This window comes from Chiloscyllium punctatum, chromosome 9 (assembly GCF_047496795.1).
Source record: "Chiloscyllium punctatum isolate Juve2018m chromosome 9, sChiPun1.3, whole genome shotgun sequence".
NCBI lineage: Eukaryota > Metazoa > Chordata > Chondrichthyes > Orectolobiformes > Hemiscylliidae > Chiloscyllium > Chiloscyllium punctatum.
This window is the reverse complement of record NC_092747.1, coordinates 110,914,415-110,935,743: the sequence shown is the minus strand read 5'-3', so window position 1 is coordinate 110,935,743 and position 21,329 is coordinate 110,914,415. Positions and strand designations below refer to the sequence as shown.

The 21,329-nt window shown below is 42.4% G+C and overlaps 1 protein-coding gene across 9 annotated transcripts in view; it reads left to right on the top strand.

Annotated features, from left to right (window-relative positions):
- tmtc4 (transmembrane O-mannosyltransferase targeting cadherins 4) overlaps positions 1-21,329 on the top strand; it is a 90,906-nt gene that overhangs the window by 50,289 nt on the left and 19,288 nt on the right. The window contains exons 1-2 of one of the 9 annotated variants that reach the window (XM_072578050.1): positions 2,208-3,364; positions 15,010-15,138. The exons of 3 other annotated variants lie outside the window; for them this stretch is intronic. In XM_072578050.1, coding sequence (XP_072434151.1) covers positions 15,048-15,138 — 91 coding nt within the window. In that variant the 5' untranslated portion in view covers positions 2,208-3,364; positions 15,010-15,047. Of the gene's footprint in view, positions 1-2,207; positions 3,365-8,583; positions 8,755-15,009; positions 15,139-21,329 lie in introns of those variants that run through there. 5 more of the 9 variants (XM_072578049.1, XM_072578052.1, XM_072578051.1 and 2 more) reach the window with 5 other exon arrangements.

Below are 21,329 nucleotides of genomic sequence, written 5' to 3'. Positions count from 1 at the left end.
ATGGAGTATTTAGATCCACTGCTAAGATGTCTCAGCAGCAACAGCAACCACACAAACACACGCAAGCGAAGCTGCTTTAGGACTCTGTTCAAACGGGCTACAACACTCTGCAGCACTCCCAATCTACAAAGACAATGAACACCTCTGCAAAGTCTTTTGCAAGAACAGATACTCCCACAACTTCATCCACAGATGCCTAACAGACCAACAATGTGACGAGGACATACTACGACCTAACTCTCTAACCACGCTATCTTATACAAAACAAATCTCAGAACTGACAACCCAGACTTCTCCAACCAGTGGGGTTCATGACAGCGCAGAAACTGACAGCCACGCTCAGACAACAACTCGCCAGAACAAAAGACCCGATACCTATCATGTGCAAGACAAACACAATTTACAGGATTCCATGCAAAGATTGCACAAAACACTATACAGGACAAACAGGCAGACAACTAGCAATCTGCATCCAAGAACACCAACTAACCACTAAACGCCATGACCAGCTGTCCCTAGTAGCCACACACACACACACACACACACACACATGACGAGAACCACAAATTCGACTGGGACAACACAACGATCATAGGACAAGCCAAACAGAGGACAGCCAGCAAATTTCTAGAAGCATGGCACTCATCCAGGGACCCCATCAACAAACACATGGACCTAGACCCAATATATCGTCCACTACAATGATCTACTGGAAACAACAGGAAGAAAACTAAATAAATTCCAGGAGACACAGTACAGCAGCACTTCACAGGAGGTTCCAAAGCACTGAAAATGTCACCTAGACATTTTCTGCAAAACATCTGCAAATCAACTTCCAGCTCGGCAAACGTATCCACAACTATGACTATTTTTAAGACTAATAACTGCTTATCTCATTTGTGACTGGAATATAATAGTTGATCACCTTATTAAACTTACATAGAATTTACAGAATACAGCCAGCTGTTTGGTCGAGTTGGCCCATGCAAGTGCTGTACATGAGCCTTCCACTCTGACTTCAGTACGCACTAATTTCTGTTACCTATTCCTTTCTAGTGTTTATTTGAGTGTCCCTTGAAACACTGCTATTCATCTCAGGCCATTCCAAGTTCCACCTTTCCATTATTTGCTGTTAAGGAAGTTTCTTTTCCCCCTGAATATCTTGCTGGACTTAGCAGAACTGCCTTCTATTCATGGCCCATCCTTCGATCTCCTTGGAGTTCTACCTGCAACTCCTCTACTAAAATCCTTTCCTAACCGGAAAGACCTCTTCGATGAGTGTAGCATGTTTTCTGATGCAGTTGATTGAAACAAGTAGTTTGCAGCAGTTTGAGTCTGTTGCAATGTTGATATCTGACGATTCAGTCATTCCGGTTAGTATATGGCCTAACACGTAGTTGTGAAAGTTGTCCTTTGCTTTGTTAGCTTTGTAGTGGTACAGCAATGTAGCAAGAACAAAATGGTAAAATATTACACTCTTAGTCATACAGCACAAAAAAAATTCCCTTCGGCCCATCAAGTCTGCGCTGACGTAACTATCATTAAAGGCGTGCGAATCCAAATTTTCTGCACTTTTCCCATGTCCTTCAATATTATGATATTTCAAGTGCTCATCTAAATTTTTTTATTAAAGGTTGTAAGGTTTCTGGTCACTACCTTACAGTGCATCCCAGTTCCCCATCGCCCCCTCAAATTTTTTTGAAACCCTGTCTGAATGTTCTACCCCAGACCTTAAAACAATGACTTATGTTTAAAAATATAACAGTAAAGGTGTTTGTAATACAGTTATTCTACCACTTCCCAAATATTCAGATAAAAATTACTTTGAGAATCATAACTGGTAGGGCGACCAACTACCTGTGAACATTGACATTAGATATTTAGATATTATATATTGATGAATGTAGAAAGAAGCGAAGAGGTTTAGGAAGGATATTCCAGGAAAGTACAGCCAACAATTTTGGAGAGATTGATATCTGGGATTCTGAAGGGACTGGAGGAAATTAGAGGTGAGGCAAAAGGACAGGTTCTGGAGGAATTTGGAAATGGGAATGAGAATTTTAGAATCAAAGACTTAGAAGTCTATGAGTAGTGCTGGAAAAACACAACAGGTCAGGCAGCATCCGAGGAGCAGAAGGGCTTTTGCCCGAAACATTGATTTTCCTGCTCTTCGGATGCTGCCTGACCTGCTGTGCTTTTCCAGTACCACTCTAATCTAGATTCTGATCTTCAGTATCTGCAGTCCTCACTTTTGCCTTAAGCCTATGAGCCAATGTACACCAGTGAGCAGAAGGGGTTCTGGCTGAATAGGATCTGGTGTGAACATTGGGACCTCAAATAAATTCAAGTTTCTAGAGAATGGAATGTATTGCTATAGTGAAGACTAAAAGTAACAATGGAGAAAATATTTCCAGGTGATGTAAAATCTATATTAATTTCAGGGTTGTTGAAAATACATAATGTTGAAGCTTTTCATCTTACACCTGTGACAAATGCAAGAATGCCAAATTTTTCAAATTATTTTTTATACAACTGAAGAAAAGGATGTTGATTGATAAGTTAACCAATTTTCAGAGGTATTGCCATGGAGAACTATAAATTCCCTAATCTCTCGGTAATTCAAAAATGATGCAGGCTGATTGAGTATGGCCTGATTTCTGCTGATTTTGTTTGATTTGCTTAGCCAGTCGTAAAATGCAGTTCTGTAAATGGACAGCATTTGTTGAACAGCCTTTAGTGTGCTAACAATTATTCTCAACATTTTCCACAGAGCAAGTGCAACAATGGTTTACCAGACTAATCCCTGAGATGGTGGGAGTGTCTTGATAAAAGGTTAAGGAAACTGTGTTCTTTAGTCACGCAAAACATAAGAAATGATCTTGTTGAAACTTATAAAATCCTTGCAGATTGTGCCAGTGGATTGGAATTTTTTCTCTGGAATGTGATATGAATGCGTGTCACTTCAAGTATACATGATCCACACTATTAGCTCAACCCCACTAATTATTTTAAACATAAGAACAGGAGAAGAAATAGGGCATTCAGTTCAACAATTGACATAGATTACAGCTGATCATATATCTGTACATGATTTTCTCCAACATCTCTGTATCCTGAAAGATCACACATTTTGCAGGAGATTTTTATTTTGCATTCTTACAGACAATTCATAAGGAACACTGAATTATTTCCCCATTGACAAGGAGTGGTAGCCTTATTTGCAACACCCTCTGTAATATGAGACTGTCATAATGACACGGATGCTGTCTGTGTCATAGGATTCATCAAGTGTCTCATTAGGTGATTCATTTTCTCCTCTGGTTTGAGTCAGTACAAGCAAAACTTGTCGCTCCGAGAAACTGCTGTGAGTGTGATATATTATTTATACAATTGTTTGTTTATATTATTGGTAAAGATATTGGAGCTCTTTAGAATGAAACCTGTTCTACCTGGTCAATATTCAGGGGGCTAGATAGGAACTTAGTAAGCAGTATCTCAAAAATTGTTAGAATACTCCTGATGCATCATGCAAGTGTGTACAGGAACAGGAGGATAAGTTGGATCAATGCGTGACTGGGCAGATGGTGCCGGAAGGAGGGCCTTAGATTCCTGGGACATTGGAACAGGCTCTAAGGGAAGATGGGACCTGCACAAGCTGAATGGTTTGCACCTGAAGAAAGTTAGAACTGAATTCCCTGCGCTACCTGATAGGGTGAATACAGTGCAATGGGCTACCTTCAAAGAAGAGGTAGTTCAGATACTAATGAGGTGTATTCCATCTAAGGCATGTAATATAAAGATAGCTCAAGCAAGTCAAGAGTTCCTGGGATGACAGAATGTAGAAATTAAATAAATGTGCTTGTATCTGATACTAAGTATTAAATCCAGTTGAGAACAAGGCTGGATATAGAAGATTCAGAGAGGTGGTGAAGCAAAGAGGCTGTATAAATAATAAAAGGGATGGTAAATGGAGGCTGATTAAGGATCAGAAAGGGGATTTGTATAAGGAAGCAAGAGATCTAATTGAGGTATGAAATTCACTTTGCTTCTGTCTTTATCAAGTGCGACAACGCTATGACTTTCAAGAGGTATATTTTGTTCCTGGGTTGTTTTTGTGAAGAAAGGGTGAGAGAGTTACCAAGTAATCTACTCAGAGTCACTGGAGTAAACAATTTGTGAGGCCTTGGGTTTTTTTAAAAGTTTGGGACAATAGAAGTAGCCTGAATGGGTGAGGTCAAGCTCCTAGAGAGCCAGGGTTTTTTAGGTTTAGTTTCTCAGCTGTATTTGCTGGGGTTGAAGATAGGTTTTTGGAAGCTGCAGTACATCTCTCTCTGCTACTCTCTCTCTGTTTCAGTTTTCTCTTGATGTCCACCCCCCCCACCCCCGACTGGGAAATTGCCTGTGAGACAATCCATTTTATTGAATTTGCTGAAGAGTGTATTTATAGAATGTTACTATATTGGAGTAGTTACTGTTTAGTAGTTAAATAATCTATCATTCTGTTAATTTTTCCAGTAGAGTGCAGTTATTCCGATCTCTCTTTTTCTTTTGTTGTTTCTAACTGTAGTGTTTGAATAAATTGTTTTGCTTAACACAAAACTGGTTTGACCAGTGGAATTGCATCCGGGACACAGCACTGTGTGTGTGTGTGTGTGTGCGTGTATGCATATGTGATGGGGTTGCGGGGAGCAGGGGTTGGTGCACAACACTCAGTCATGAGAAGGATTTACAATTAGGAGAAGGAATTACATTGGCTGTAATTGAAATTCACAAAATATTAGGACCGGCCAAGATAGATCCCAGGACATTGACGGAAATTGTGGAGGTCTTGGCGATAATTTAATTCAGTCTTCTTTACACGGGAGAGATGAGAATATTATGTCTTTGTTCAAAAATGGTGTAAGGATTAGCTAAGCAAATACAAATCGGTCAGCATAACTTCGATGGTTTGGAAACTTCTAGAAACAATAATTCAGGACAAATATGTGTTAACTGTAAAAGCCAGTTTCTAAGTGAAGGTCATATTCTCCTAACTTGCTGGAGTTTTTTGAAGTGGTGACGAAGAAGGTGATTGAGGTGTGAAGGGATTTTCAAAAGCCACTCGATACAGTGTGACACAAGACTTGTGAGCAAAGTTAGATCTCATGAGGTAAAAGGGACAGTAGGAATGTGGATTCAAAATTGGCTGAGTGATGGGAATTAAGATGAGAGTGGTGCTGGAAAAGGACAGCAGATCAGGCAGCATCCGAGGAGTAGGAAAATTACATTTCAGGCAAAAGCCCTTCATCAGGAATGAGGCTGGGAGCCTCGGTGGTGGAGAGATAAATGAGAGGGGGGTGGGGCTGGGGAGAAGGTAACTGAGAATGCAATAGGTGGATGGAGGTGGGGGTAAAGGTGATAGGTCAGAGAGGAGGGTGGAGCGGATAGGTGCGAAAGAAGATTGACAGGTGGGACAGGTCATGAGGACGGTTCTGAGCTGGAAGGTTGGAACTGGAGTAGGGTGGCGGGAGGAGAAATGAGGAAACTGGTGAAGTCCACATTGATGCCTTGGGGATGGAGGGTTTTGAGACGGAAGATGCGGTGTTCTTTCTCCAGGTGTCGGGTGTTGAGGGAGTGGCGCTGGAGGCGACTTCTATAAGGGCACACCTCAGAGTCTGACGCTCCAGGGAAAATAGCCCCAGCCTACTCAGCCTCTCCCTATTGCTCAAACCCTCCAACCCCACCAACAGCCTTGTACATCTTTTCTGAACCCTTTCAAGTTTCACAACATCCTTCCTATGGAAGGGAGACAATTGCAAGCAATATTCCAAATGTGGCCTAACCAATGTCCTGTACAGCTGCAACATGGCCTCTCAATTCCTGTACTGAAGTCAATAGAGAGAAAATGTTCTCACTGGTGAAAATATCCAGAAAGAGAGGGCACAGTTATAAACTAATTAGTAAAAGTGATATGAGGAAAAGCATTTTCACGCAGTGAGTGGTTGCCATCCAGAATGCACTGATGTGCTGGGGGTAGGTACAATCGAGAAATTCCAAAGGAAAGCAATTTGTTATTTGAAAAGAAATAACTTGCAGGGTAATGGGGGAGACGGTACATTAGGTGAAATGCATATTTGAAGAGCTGGTGCAGACAAGATAGGCCAAATAGCCTTCTCACGGTAACAATTATGTGACTCTTATTACTTTGAAAAGTTATGTGGATGCAATTTGTGTTGACTCAATTTTATTCCTGATGAAGGGCTTTTACTTGAAACGTCGATTTTACTGCTCCTCGGATGCTGCCTGAACTGCTGTGCTCTTCCAGCACCACTAATCCAGAAATTTTCTTTCTCGTTAACGTCACGAGTTGGTTATAACGGCCAAACCCGGTTGGAAATATTCCTGGTAGTTTAATCCTTTCTGTAGACCACCTCCAACTTTGTGCTGCCCTTCAGCATTAATCAGAAAGCAGACCTTCCCTTATCCAAATGCATGATTCTTGATTGTCATCCTTCACCTGCCTTTATCTCCAGTATTACTTGCATGGGTTTTTTCTGAAACAAAAACAAAAATTGGATAACATTATAAAGGACAGCTCTGCTATCTCTCCAAGAATACCACTAGACCTGCTGAGGTTTTCCAGCAGTTGCTGTTTTTGTTTCAGGCTTCCAGCATCCGCAGTTCTTTGGAATTTCTTTTTACTGAATGTTTCTTCTGGGGTGAGTCTCGGCAATGAACAAGAAATTTCTGTTTAATTCATAGCGACTCCAAAGCAATCGGGGTAGTTGTCACCCAAGTAGAACAGCACAGGAACAGGCCCTTTGGCCCACAATATTGTGGCGAGCATGACACCAAATTAAACTGCCTGCCCATGATCCATATCCCTTCATCCCTTGCATATTCTGCCTGTGTGGCAGAAGGCAGAGAGTGGGGATTAAAGAGACCGTCTCCAAATGGAAACCAGTGAAAAGTGGTGTTCCACAAGGGTCAGTGTTGGGGCCACAATCGTTCACTTCATACAGTAATGATCTGGATAAAGGAAATGAGGGCATTCTGGCTTAGTTTGCAGATGATACAAAGGTAGGTAGAGGGATAGAAGGTATTGAGGAGGTGGGAAGGCTGCAGAAGGATTTGGAAGGTTCAGAGAGTGGGTAAAGAAGTGGCAGGTGGAGTACAACATAGGAAAGTGCGAGGTCATGCACTTTGGTAGGAAGTGTAGAATGGGGAGAAAATATAAAAATCTGAAGTGCAAACGGACTTGCAAGTCCTTGTCCAGGATTCTCTCAACTTGCAGGTTGAGTCAGTAGTTAGGAAGGCAAATACAATGTTGTCATTCATCATGATGACTAGAATATAAAAGCAGGGATGTACTTCTGAGGCTTTATAACGCTCTGGTCAGACCACATTTAGACTGTCATAAGCAATTTTGGGCGTCGTACTTCAGGAAGGACGTATTGGCCCTGGAGCAGGTCCAGAGGAGGTTCACAGGAATGAACAGCTTAACATATGAGGAATGTTCGACTCCGGGACTATACTTGATGGAGTTTAGAAGGAAGAGCGGGGGAATTTGATTGAAACTTAGAGTACTGTAGCCTGATCAGAGTGGACGTTGGGAAGATGTTTCCATTGGTAGCAGAGATGAGGACCTGAGGGCACAGACTTAGAGTAAAGGGAAGACCCTTTAGGTCAAAGATAAAGAGAAACTTCTTTAGCCAGAGAGTGGTGAGTCTGTGGAATTCGCTGCCACAGAAGGCTGTAGAGGCCAGGTCATTGAGTATATTTAAAACAGTGATAGATGTGTTCTTGATTGCCAAGGAGATCAAAGGTTATGGAGAAAAAATAGGAAAAACCTATCAGCTGTGATTGAATAGTGGGGCAGACTTGATGGGCCGAATTTCTGCTTTTATATCTTAAGGGTCTTATTCATGTTCTTATCTAAAAGTCCCTTAAATAATCCTACCCTATCTGTGTCCACCACCACCCGGACAGTGGGTATAAAAAGCTTGCCCACTCTCAGTGGGTGGCACGGTGACAACCACTGCTGCCTTACAGCACCAGAGACCCGGGTTCAATTCCCACCTCAGGCAACTGTCTGTGTGGAGTTTGCACATTCTCCCCGTGTCTGTGTGGGTTTCCTCATGGTGCTCCGGTTTCCTCCCACAGTCCAAAGATGTGAATTGGCCGTGCTAAATTGCCCATAGTGTTAGGTGAAAGGGTAAATGTAGGGGAATGGCTCTGGGTGGGCTGCTCTTAGGAGAGTAGGTGTGGACTTGTTGGGCCGAAGGGCCTGTTTCCACACTGTAAGTAATCTAATCTCATTTCAAATGCATAGCTACTGTGTTTCCAAAAAGGAGTGCAAATCTTGGTGTAATTATAATGACCCTGGGACGGCTCAGGGAGGGGGGGAAAGAATGCAATGGATTAATTATTAAAAGCAGATCCTAGATCTCCTCCCACTCTTTGACGTTCAAGACTAACTGCACAACCCTTGGTGCAATTATAATCAGTAGGACGGCTCAGGGCGGGGGAAAATAATGCAATAGGTTAACTATTTAAAATGGATCCAAAATCTCCTCCCACCGTTTGACGTTCAATTCTGTCGTTTCTACTGAAGCGGCGACCTTTGCAGGATTGCATCTTAAAAAAATTGTTGCTGTAAGTTTTTGCTGCAGTACTGTTGCAGAGCTTCCAGTTTTGCAAATCTCCCTCAAAGTCAGGGGCGGCTTGGCTTTTACCCAGCAGTTCAGGAGGCCTGCCTGCAACATCCTCAAATAGGTTTGTTAATGTAGCCAATTTCAAACGCTAGAATTTGAGAGAGACCGGATTGCTGTGCTGAAGAGAAACTGAATAAGCATTCGAAAGAGAAAGTGTTTTTTTTTTAAAAAGGACTTGAAAGCTCCGGACGTACTGGGAAAGGGGTGTAATGGTCTCATGGGATAGCACAGGTGGGGCTGCATGGCTTGCTTTTGCTCTGAGATTCTGATGGACTTGCATTTCCATAGCATCCTTAATTTGTATAGTACCTTTTGGTCATCTCAGTATACCTCAAACTGTTATAGCCAATTTAATTCTTTGTCTTGTTGTTGTAACAATGTGTGACACCTTAGGCAATTGGAAACTAGTCCAGCAAACTGCAGCAAAGTCTTACAAGGTGATGACCACCTCAATTAAAAAAGAAATCCAACTTTGGGGATGCAGGATTTGAGTTATAAAAATAAATCTGGGAGTTTTTTCACTGGAGTGTTGCAGGTTGAGGGGTGACCTTAAAGAGGTTTGTAAAGTCATGAGGGGCATAGGTAAGGTGAATAGCAAATGTCTTTTTTCCTGGGGTGAGGGAGTTCAAACATAACAGGCATTTTTTAAGGTGAGAAAAATTTGAGAAGAACAGGAAAGGTAATGTTTTTTTTACGCAGAGAGCGGTTCGTGTGTGGAATGAACTGCAGAAGAAAGTGGTGGATGCAGGTACAGTTACAACATTTAAAAGACATCAGAGTAAGTTTATGAATAGGAAAGGTTTGGAGGGATATGACCCAAATGCAGGCGGCTAGGACTAGTTTAGTTTGGGAATGTGGTGGGCACGGACTAGTTGGACCAAAGGGCCTGTTTCCATGCTGTATGAGTCTATGACTGTGACCAGGAGAAAGTGAGGACTGCAGACGCTGGAGATCAGAGTAGAGTCTGTAGTGATGGAAAAGCGCAGCAGGTCAGGCATCATCTGAGGAACAGGAGAATCGATGTTTCGGGCATAAGCCCTGCTTTTCCAGCACTATACGCTTGACTATGACTGTGACCATCCTGGAATGTCCCATAGAGGGCATAGGTTGAGGGTGAGAGGGGAAAGATATAATCGAGACCTAAAGGGTGGTACGTGTATGTACTGAGCTGCCAGAGGAAGTGGTGGAGGCTAGTACAATTGCAACATTTAAAAGGCATCTGGATGGGTAAATGAATAGGAAAGATGAGTTAGACCAAAGGGTCTGTTTCCGTGCTGTACACTTGTATGACTTTATAATGTGCTTCACAGCCAGTTGATACAAAGCAACTGCTGCAACTTGTCAGGAAGGAAAAGCAACGGTCAGTTTGTGTACAGTAAGGGTCCACAAACAGCAAATAGATCATGACTACATAATCTGGTTGAATGATAAATAGTGGCCAGGACAGCCTTTGTGTGGAGCCGCAGGAGGTGGGAGAGATATTATACAAGTATTTTGCATCGGTGTTTACTGTGGAGAAGGACATGGAAGATATAGAATGTGGGCAAATAGATGGTGACATCTTGAAAAATGTCCATATTACAAAGGACATTGTTGGGTCCACGACTTTTCATCATTTATGTAAATGATTTGGATGTGAGCATAAGGGGTATAGTTAGTAAATTTGCAGCTAACACCAAAATTGGAGGTGTAGTGGATAGTGAAGAAGGTTATCTCAGATTGCAATGGGATCATGATCAGATGGGCAAATGGGCTGAAGGGTGGTAGATGGAGTTTAATTTAGATAAATGTGAGGTGCTGCATTTTGGGAAAGCAAATCTAAGCAGGAATTATACACCTTAATGGTAAGGTCCGAGGGAGTGTTGTTGAACAAAGAGACCTTAAAGTGCAGGTTCATAGCTCCATGAAAGTAGAGTTGCAGATAGATAGGATAGTGAAAAAGGTGTTTCGTATACTTTATTGGTCAGAATTTTGAGTACAGGAGTTGGGAGGTCATGTTGCGGCTGTACAGGACATTAGTTAGGCCACTTTTGGAATATTGCGTGCAATTCTGGTCTCCTTCCTATTGGAAGGGTGAGAAGGAAAGATATAAAAGAGACTTAAGGGGCAACGTTTTCACACACAGGGTGGTATGTGTATGGAATAAGCTGCCAGGGGAAGTGGTGAAGGCTGGTACAATTGCAACATTTAAGAGGCATTTGGATGGGTATATGAATAGGAAGGGTTTGGAGGGATATGGGTCGGGTGCTGGCAGGTGGGACTAGATTGGGTTGGGATATCTGGTCGGCATGGACGGGTTGGACCGAAGGGTCTGTTTCCATGCTGTACATCTCTATAACTGTATGACTACCAATTTCCTTGAGAGATCAGATATACCCTCCCAATCAGTGCTGTTGATATACAGACACTACGTCGACTGCAGCAGTTCCAGAAGGCTCACTATTGCCACCTCCTGGAAGACAATTCTGGATGGTGAATAAATGCTGGATGTAGTAATGAACAAATGAGAAAATTACAGAACGTCGGTTCAGCACCTCATTTGAATGTTGGGACACATGACAGTGCAGCACACTCTTGGTATTGTTGTTGATCTTATGCCTCGATCTGATGCTCAGGTCTCTGGAGTGGAATTGAAATGAGACAACCTGTAGCATTATTGTTAACCTTGAGTGTATGATATCTAAATGAAATCATCATAGGAAATGATGTAATATCATGTGGAGGATTTTGTCTCCAATAAAGAATTTGGTATGATACAGCAATGCAGTTATACCTAATAACTTCAGAAACTAGGTGAGAGAGTTATGTGGTATTGAAGGATCCAACAAATAGTTTTTAACAATCGGTTATTATGTACAATTACTACATTCACAGGCATAGAAGTGTCTGGGCTAGGAGTTTTTATTTCTCTCTTTATCTAAATTTTTCTGCAAGAGGTTTTTTATTGACGAACCTATACTAGGTACCTTTGTACCTAAGATGATGCTGTAAGTGACGACTTGTAAAATTTTCATTGTACTCATTTGACGATAATGCTAATTCAATCCAATTAATTCAATTAAAGCTATTTGGTTATGCAAACAAGCAAAGAATGTAAATAAAATGAGGATTAAAATTAGATTACAAAGGAGAACCAGCTGGAAATATAAAAACAGATTGTAAGAGTTTCTACAAATTCTTAAAAAAGACAAGTTAATAAAATGAGTGTCAATCCTGTAGAAAGTGGGTTTGGAGTATCAGTGATGGAAAAAAAGATTGCAGTTGAACAGATATTTGCATCAGTCTTCAATATGGTGGATGCAAGTAAGATTGCAGAAGCAGCTATGAAGCAGGAAATGGAGAGGAGGGAGGAACATGGAGGAAACTACAATCACCCAGAGAACTAATACTGACTAAGTTATTGGAGCTGCACACACTGTTAAAGCCCAGACTCCTGATAGACTTTATTCTAGAGTCTTAAATGGCTTGAGTGAGGGGACTAAAGGTATGGTTTGCTAAATTAGTTACTTGATCTGTAAAATAGAACCACGTTTTTGTTTGCACAGCTAGAATTCAGTAAAGGATGTTATAGAGGTTTATAAAATCATGAGGGGCATGGATAGGATAAATAGACAAGCTCTTTTCCCTGAGGTAGGGAAGTCCAGAACTAGAGGGCATAGGTCCCTTTTAAATTTTTCCTCTCTCACCCTAAACCGAAGGGGTACCTTTTTCATACAGAGGGTGGTACGTGTATGGAATGAGCTGCCAGAGGAAGTGGTGGAGGCTGGTACAATTACAACATTTAAAAGGCATTTGGATGGGCATATGAAATAGGAAGGGTTTCAAGGGATATGGGACAAGTGCTGGCAAATGGGATTAGATTAAGTTTGGAATATTGGTTGGGATGGGCGTGTTGGACCGAAGGGTGTGTTTCCATGCTGTACAGCTGTATGACTCTAATTCCATAATAAGGTCCATGATTCTGCCTTAAAAACTCTGCACTGTCCACCTTAAGTTGTGTGTCCCTGACTTTGTGTCAGTCTAAACTTTTAAACTGCTGTTGCACTGTTTTTACTTCCTTCAATACTGTCCAGGTGGTGTGACACTGTTACTTTGTATTGACTGCCAGGAACAGTGTGTACCGAGTTGTAACTGGTGGCTTTGCGTTGCAGCCTTTTCATTTTATTCCCTTTGTTTAATTAACGAAAGGAAATTTTCAAAGATTATTTGTCTTGAACAAACTTGTTGTCTTGATAGGCAAAAGTGAGGACTGTAGATGCTGGAAATAGGAGTCTAGATGAGTGTGGTGCTGGAAAAGCAAAGCTGGTCAGGCAGCATCCGAGGAGCAGGAAAATCGATATTTCGGGCAAAAGCCCTTCATTAGGATTGGTCAATGCCCTATTGATGGATCAGTCCAGTTATCCATAATCTCAGAAACTGGTGCTTCTAATTGCTTAAATTGTCTGGTGGCTAAAGGTGTTATTTGCTTTTGCAAATTTCTATCACAAAGATATCGGAGTGTTTAGAGATGGTCACCACTGCTTGTCATTTTGCCTCCCAACAGAGTATTTGACCTGATGCAGTAATGTGTATATTATCTCGCACTAGAAATGAGGCAGTGATCAAGCAATATTGAAGGATGTCAATAGATATTAGAACTAGTTATTAGATACAGCATTGCCCTGGGAAATATACAGTTATTGGAGTACAACAGAGCTGTATTTTTTAACAGTGTATGTCAAATGATCCAAATTAAAATGGAATCACACCTTTATACCAACAGGTTGCACAATATGATATTTAATTTTTGTGGGTTTCTGATCACAGTTACCTAATGTAGCTAGTGAACAATTTGTCGTAATTTTTTGATAATTTAATGAGTGTTAAGCAGCAGTTTAGATATGATACATTACTTAAGGTTCACTAATGTTCTTAAGGGAAGGAAATCTGTTATCCTCACGTGGTCTGGCCAGCATGTGACACCAGACCCTCAGCAATGTGGTTGACTCTCAGTTACCCCCTGAAATGGCCTAGCAAGCTACTCCGTTATACCAATTGACCCACAGCAGGTGGACTGCAGCGGTTCATGAAGGCAGCTCACCACCACCTTCTCAAGAGCAACTGGGGACGGGCGATAAATGCTGGCTCAGCTAGCGTCACCCACATCCCAGAAAAAAAAGAATGAATAATAAAAAATAACAACGAAATTTTTGTGGCTCAGTGGTGGTGTCCCTACCTCCAGAGCTAGAAGGCCCAGGTTTAAGTCCTACCTGCTCCAGAGGTGTTTCATAAAACGTCTGAATAGGTTGTTTGAAAATATCTGCAAACATGAAAACTGGGAATGGTTCAGTGGTACCAGCAGACTAATAGGCTATGGGCGATGAACCTATTGGCCTCATTAAACTTGTGAAGGCAGCATGCTGTTCTCTAATTGGGGAGCTCCTCATCTTCTGGTCCATTCTCCATCTGGAGCCAACAGCCCTGTGAGAGCTAGCTGTTGAGGATTGTTGTGTGATGAGAACCCATCTCTATCCCTTTCTTGCAGCAGTGTCAAGAGCATGTCTCTTTAAAGGTACATGAACCACAATGTGATCTCCCCCTCCCTGGCAGCTTCATGGCAAGATGAAGCCAAAGTAAGATGTTTATTAAATGAAGTTAATGTTTTCCTTACCTCAGCCGACTTTGTAATTGTCCTGACAGTGCACTGATACCAAGAACATTACACCATGGATGCAACCTCATATCCACTTGCCTGAGTTGCTGGCTAAACTCCTAGTCACTAGGGGACTGCAAATAAATTGTATCTCGTCCCCAAAGATGAGATCACGAATTCTGATAACCTTTCGTACTGTAGCTAGAAAAATGTTTTTTTAACTATGTCTAGATTTATTGCTGTGTAGGATATGGGACGGGGGAGAAGGTAGCAAAGAGTACCATAGGTGAATGGGGTGGGGATGGAGATGATAGGTCAGAGAGGAGGGTGGAGTGGATAGGTGGAAAGGGAGATTGGCAGGTAGGACAAGTCATGAGGGTGGTGCTGAACTGGAAGGTTGGAACTGGGGAAAGGTGAGGGGAGGGGAACTGAGGAAACTGGTGAAGTCCACATGCAACATTTTAGATACTCATCAAGATGCTTCTTAAATGTTGCGAGAGTACCTGTCTGCACCACTCTCTTTAAATAACCAAATATTAAGATAAAATATACATAAGACTATAAGAAATAGGAGCAAGAGTAGGCCATTCAGCCCCTTAATGCATGCTATACCGTTCAAGAGGGTTATGGTTGGCATAGTATTACTTTTATTTACTGATAATTTTCAAATCATTTTCTCAATAGATTTGAAGTTCACAGTGATCGCCAGTCCTTTGGTGTTCATGTCTTCTCTACGAAGTGCACTGGGCATCATTATACGCACTCCAAACTACTGTTGGCAAAAGAAGGTAGATCCTACCATCAGGAGATTTGGTAAATCTCTATCTTATGGGAATGACTGGTTTTGTAGATCGAATACACAAGGGGCAATCATATTACAAATTGATCTCCCTCATGGGGAAACCCTATTGCTCTGTGAAATATATGTATCTATTTTGCCTTCCCAACCCAGCCCTGGTCAGAGTGACCATTTGGGATTGGGTTGGTGCACTATGGTAGAACCTGGCTGATCTGTGCTTAACATGTCGAACTTATTTACTTTAAGAGGTGGCTTCTTGTGATTTGGGTTGTGCTACCTGAAAGGTCAATAAAACAGATTCAAAAGTAACTTTCAGAAGAGAATTGAATATAAGTTTGCAAAGGAGGACAATGATGGGGATAACAGGAAATTGAAATGAACTGGGAATATTTCAGCAGCTCTTTCAAAGAGCTAGTACAGTCTGGATGGGGTGAATGTCCTCCTTTTGTATTGGAAGACTCTGAGAGGATATCTGTTCATGGGAGCTTTTTAGACAGGGCTCTGTTACAACCCAGACAAGTCCTGCCTGCTAATAGTAGAAGAGTGGTTTCGGAGAAGTGTTTTTTTTATGTCAAGTCGCAATGTGGAGACCACAGGAAGCCTAACTCTGCTGGGAAGAAAGGGGCAAAAGCTACAGCAGCTTCAAAGGAAAGGACAGGATATAATCCCACGAGTCTGCTCCACTCCAGTAACGTTTTCATGAAGGTTAACCTTCAAAGAGCAGTGACCTTCAGTGTAGCTTCACTCATACCCACTGAACTCTGGTGTAATGTTTAGTGTGGTTTGTTTTCTCACCTGTTTCCTGAACATTCTGAAAAAGTTATGTCCATTACTGTTTTGCCAAGTGAAGGGATTGGATTGGGGTCTGCAAATGGCAGTGTATCTCTGACCCTGTGGTTTGTGCTTCAAGTCCTCTGCTGTTCAACGGCTTGTCTATTTTCACACAGATTTTACAACACAGAAACAGACCTTTCAGTCCGTATGGACTGTGCTGGTGTTTATCCTTTATGCAAGGCCCCCTCCCCACTTCTTTACCCCAGTTTATCAATATAAGTCTCTGTCCTTTCCTTCCTTATGTTCATGCAGCATTCCCTTACATGTTTTAGAACTGACCAGCCATATTAGAACAGTGTGCACATTCCCCCATTCTGAGTAAAGAGGTTTCTTCTGAATTCCCTATTGGATTTATCAATAATTATTACATGTTTGACCTCGAAGTTATGAATTCTCTCCTAAAGAATTGCACTAACTTCGCTGAACTTAAAATCTTTGAACCTCCACTACTGCACTGACTCAGGACTATATGGAGTTTAGTAATAGCCTCCTTTTGTGGTACCAAGTAATTCAAAATCTCCTCTGAGTGCTGTCTAGGTACAGCAGCACGATAGTTCAGTGGTTAGCACTGCTGCCTCACAGCACCAGGGTCCCAGGTTTGATTCCAGCCTTGGGCAACGGAGTTTGCATGTTGCCCCCATGTTCTGTGTGGCCTTTCTCCCACAGTCACAAAGATATGTGCGGGTTCGGCGGATTAGCAGTGGGAATTACAGGGATAGGGTAGGATGGTTGGGATGGGCTGAATGGCCTGCTGTAGATGTTCTATTCTAATGGTGGAATGTCCTTTCAGCAACGCTAGAGCAGGTTCACAGCTGATTGGCCCAGTCACTGGTGGCTAATTCAGAATTGTATTGTTACAATATTTTTTTTAAAAGTCTCTGTTCCCCCTTGTTCGAGGGGCAAATAAGTGGAGTGGTGGGGATAGGGGGGAGCATTTATTAATAAATACTGAGCAGCTGTCTTTATTTACTTGAATAAAAGAATCGCCATCACCCTGTTCTTTTCCCTGTAGCCTCACAAAATCTTTCTTTTGAAGTATTTTTCCAGTTCCATGATTAAAGTATTAAATGTATTTCATAAAAATATTTTACTCCTTTCTTTGCCAGTTGGCTTGAATCTGTTTTCTCTAGTTATCAATCCTCCGGCCCAAGGGAAGCTTATCTGCCAAAGCCCTTCATAAATTTGGGCATCTCGAAATCTACCATGAAACTTTTGGAAGGAGAACAATTCAGGCTACTCCAGTCTTTTCATGTAACTGAAGGGGGAGGCAATGGCCTAATGGTGTTATCGCTAGATTGAAGGGCTGATGCCCGAAACGTCGATTCTCCTGCTCCTTGGATGCTGCCTGACCTGCTGCGCTTTTCCAGCAACACATTTTCAGCTCTGATCTCCAGCAGCTGCAGTCCTCACTTTCTCCTCCTGTTAATCTAGAAACCCAAATAATGTCCTGGGGACCTGGGTTCAAATCTCACTACAGGAGATGGTGGAATTTGAATACAATAAACATCTGGGAATTAACAGTCTGATGATGATCATGAATCAATGCAATGGGCAATAAATGAAGGGCTTTTGCCCAAAATGTCGATTTTCCTGCTTCTCGGATGCTGCCTGACCTGCTCTGCTTTTCCAACACCACTCTGATCTAAACTCTGGTTTCCAGCATCTGCAGTCCTCATTTTTGCCTATTAAATGCTGGGCCTAGCCAGCAACGTCCTCATCCTGGGAATGAATAAAATAATCCCAACTCAAATGTTTACTCCCATCAAGATTATGTATGACTAATGGTGAATGTGAGATGTGTTTTCATTTGCAACAGAGAGTCAAATTTCTTAAAGGGTATTTATTGCCCATCCCTAATTGCCTAGAGGACAGTTAAGAATCAACGACATTGTTGTGAGTCTGGAGTCACATTAGGCCAGACCAGGTAGGAATGGCAGTTTCTGTCCCTGAAAGACGTTAGTGAACCAGACCGCTTGTCTCCGATAATTGGAAATGGATTCAGGGCCATCACTAGACCCTTAATTCCAGATCTTTATTGCATTCACAATCCACCATGGCGAGATTTGAACCCAGATACCCGGAACATTACCTGGGTGTCTGGATTAAGAGGCCAGCAATAATACCATTAGGCCATCACCTAACCTTGAAGCAACAGAAGAGGGATTAACGGAATAGTTGAAATTAAACTCAGTGTATTGTGTATTACACAAAGCTGGATAACCACATGACAGGCTGATGGGCTGAATTGAATAGGGATGATGGAAGGCTCATCAGGAGCAGGTAAACCAGTTGTGTTGAGTGCCTGTCACTGTGCTGTAAAGTTCAATACTTAAAACATATATGGAACGAAGCACTGAAAGTAGATAAGGCAGAGTCTTCTCAAATATGTGGTGTGTCCAAAAATGTCAAGGTGGTTAAAATGATGGATCTGAGCATTTTCTTCATATGCCTGGTATACTTGGTCTTAGTTGAGTTAGTACTTACTTAGTTTCAGACAGATTATACTGACAATATGGAAGGCATGATAAGATTTAACCGGCTTTGAAGCAAATGCCTTAAATAATCTCTTGGGAAGTCTCAAAACTGGCATTACAGAACTTTTAGGAGAAAATGAGGACTGCAGATGCTGGAGGTCAGAGCTGAAAATGTGTTGCTGGAAAAGCGCAGCAGGTCAGGCAGCAAGCAAGGAGCAGGAGAATCGACGTTTCGGGCATAAGCCCTTCTTCGGGAATGAGGAACGTGTGCCAAGCAGGCTAAGATAAAAGGTAGGGAGGAGCGACTTGGGGGAGGGGCGTTGGAAATGCGAGAGGTGGAAGGAGGTTAAGGTGAGGGTGATAAGGTGAGGGTGATGGGCCAGAGTGGGGTTGGGGGTGGAGAGGTCAGGAAGAAGATTGCAGGTTAGGAAGGTGGTGCTGAGTTCGAGGGTTGGGACTGAGGCAAGGTGGGGGGAGGGGAAATGAGGAAACTGGAGAAATCTGAGTTCATCCCTTGTGGTTGGAGGGTTCCTAGGCGGAAGATGAGGTGCTCTTCCTCCAGCCATCGTGTTGCTATGGTCTGGCGATGGAGGAGTCCAAGGACCTGCATGTCCTTGGTAGAGTGGGAGAGGGAGTTGAAGTGTTGAGCCACTGGATGGTTGGGTTGGTTGGTCTGGGTGTCCCAGAGGTGTCCTCTGAAACGTTCCGCAAGTAGGTGGCCTGTCTCCCCAATATAGAGGCCACATCGGGGTGCAGCAGATGCAGTAAATGATGTGTGTGGAGGTGCAGGTGAATTTGTGGCGGATATAGAAGGATCCCTTGGGGCCTTGGAGGGAAGTGATGGGGGAGATGTGGGCGCAAGTTTTGCATTTCTTGCGGTTGCAGGAGAAGGTGTCGGGAGTGGAGGTTGGGTTGGTCCTGACGAGGGAGTGACAGAGGGAGTGGTCTTTTCGGAACGCTGATAGGGGAGGGGAAGGAAATATATCCCTGGTGGTGGGGCCCGTTTGGAGGTGGCGGAAATGACGACGGATGATACGATGTATCTGGAGGTTGGTGGGGTGGTAGATGTGGACCAGTGGGGTTCTTTCCTGGTGGCGATTGGAGGAGGCGGAGCTCAAGGGTGGAGGAGATGCAGTGGAGAGCATTGTCAATCACGTCTGGGGGGAAGTTGCGGTCTTTGAAGAAGGAGGCCATCTGGGTTGTTCAGTATTGGAACTGGTCCTCCTGGGAGCAGATGCGGCGGAGACGAAGGAATTGGGGAATATGGGATGACGTTTTTACAGGGGGCAGGGTGGGAGGAGGTGTAGTCTAGGTAGCTGTGGGAGTCGGTTGGTTACCGAACTTTTCGCTGTTGTTGGGGCAGTGGAGAAGATGAGAGGTTTGAGTGGGCTAGGAAGAAATAGGGCAGAGTTCTTCAAAATTCCCTGGGGTGGGGGAGTTCAGAATTAGAGGGCATATGTTTATAGGATGAGAGGGGAAAAAAAGAGACTTAAGGGGCAATGTTTTCATGCAGGGGGTGGTGCGTGTATGGGAATAGATTAGATTAGGATATCTGGTTGGCATGGATGAGTTGGACCGAAGGGTCTATTTCCGTGCTGTTCATCTGACTCTGTTGAATAGTATTCGTACATGATTTCTGGTGTTCAGTAGAAACTGGAGATTTATGTAATGGCCAGAGTTTCATTGAGTGGACTGCTCACTTAATATTGAGCAAAATAAAATCCTTCAGCCAATATTTTACTATTGTTTTCTCGTTGTGCTGTAGCACATAAAACATTAACTTGATCATGCAGATGTAAAATTGCATTAATTTGTTTCTGAAAGAAAGCAGCTTACACAAATAAGCAATGTATAGTTTGTAAGTGTAGCACTTTATTCGAAAAATGAACACTTTTTAACAAAACAATTCTTATTGGGGTAAATTGAACTGTGGAATTTGAAATAAACAGATCAGTCAAGATCTCATTGAATGGGGGCTAGGTTTAAGGGCCCGAATGGCCTACGTCTAACTTTTATTATGATTTGTAAAGTGAGTGACGCACTCGGGAAAACTCTTGGCCGTTATTATTAAACTTGCACTTTTGTGAAATGAATACGGGATGGGGAACCCATTATTTAAGTGTCTGTTAGCTGTTTGGAAAGTAAATGGGATTCATATCTTGGTTTGTTTTCATTGATACATCTTCGGAATGGGGCTTAAATGATTATCCTACATTTTTTTTGTCTAGTAACATCAATGGATTCTTGTTTTAACCAAAATAATTTTGTGTACTTTGGTGTAACGTTTAAATTAACCAAGTGACACACCAGCATGTATAATGGGAGTTTGTGGCTTACAAGCTTCAGGATACCAGTTGAACATATGATTTCAAAGGTTTTATTGTCTCCACAGTTGGCGCCTGATTATTTCAAGATGTTGCAACTTTCTCGCCTCAACTTTCATGAGTTGTGTCAAAATTCAAATGCTGTGGGGGGTAGGAGGAGTGTTTTCTGAGAAGAATTCCACATTTCCTGCCTGCACTTACAGTTCTGTTGTTTAGTCTGACCTCTCTGGCATTGATTAACTGAATGGAGATGCTGGTCTGTTTGATTTATCTTTGCTAGGGTCAGTTTGGTTCCTCTTCACAAGCCTTCATTTATATGTGTGTGTGTGTGTGTGTGTGTATGATATGAAAAATGTCACTTTTCAATGGATGCTGTTTTCACAGAGCTGCATTGAACATTATTTACTCTGCGTAAAAATCAACCCTATTGCACTCGGCGTTTTGACAAAGGGAATATAATATTGCCCAATGCCCAACTGCAATGACGCACTTCACAGGGGATTATATTGGAGTCAGGAAGAACCTGTCTTGCATTGTCGAGAGAATAGTGACAGATACATTATAATTACACTC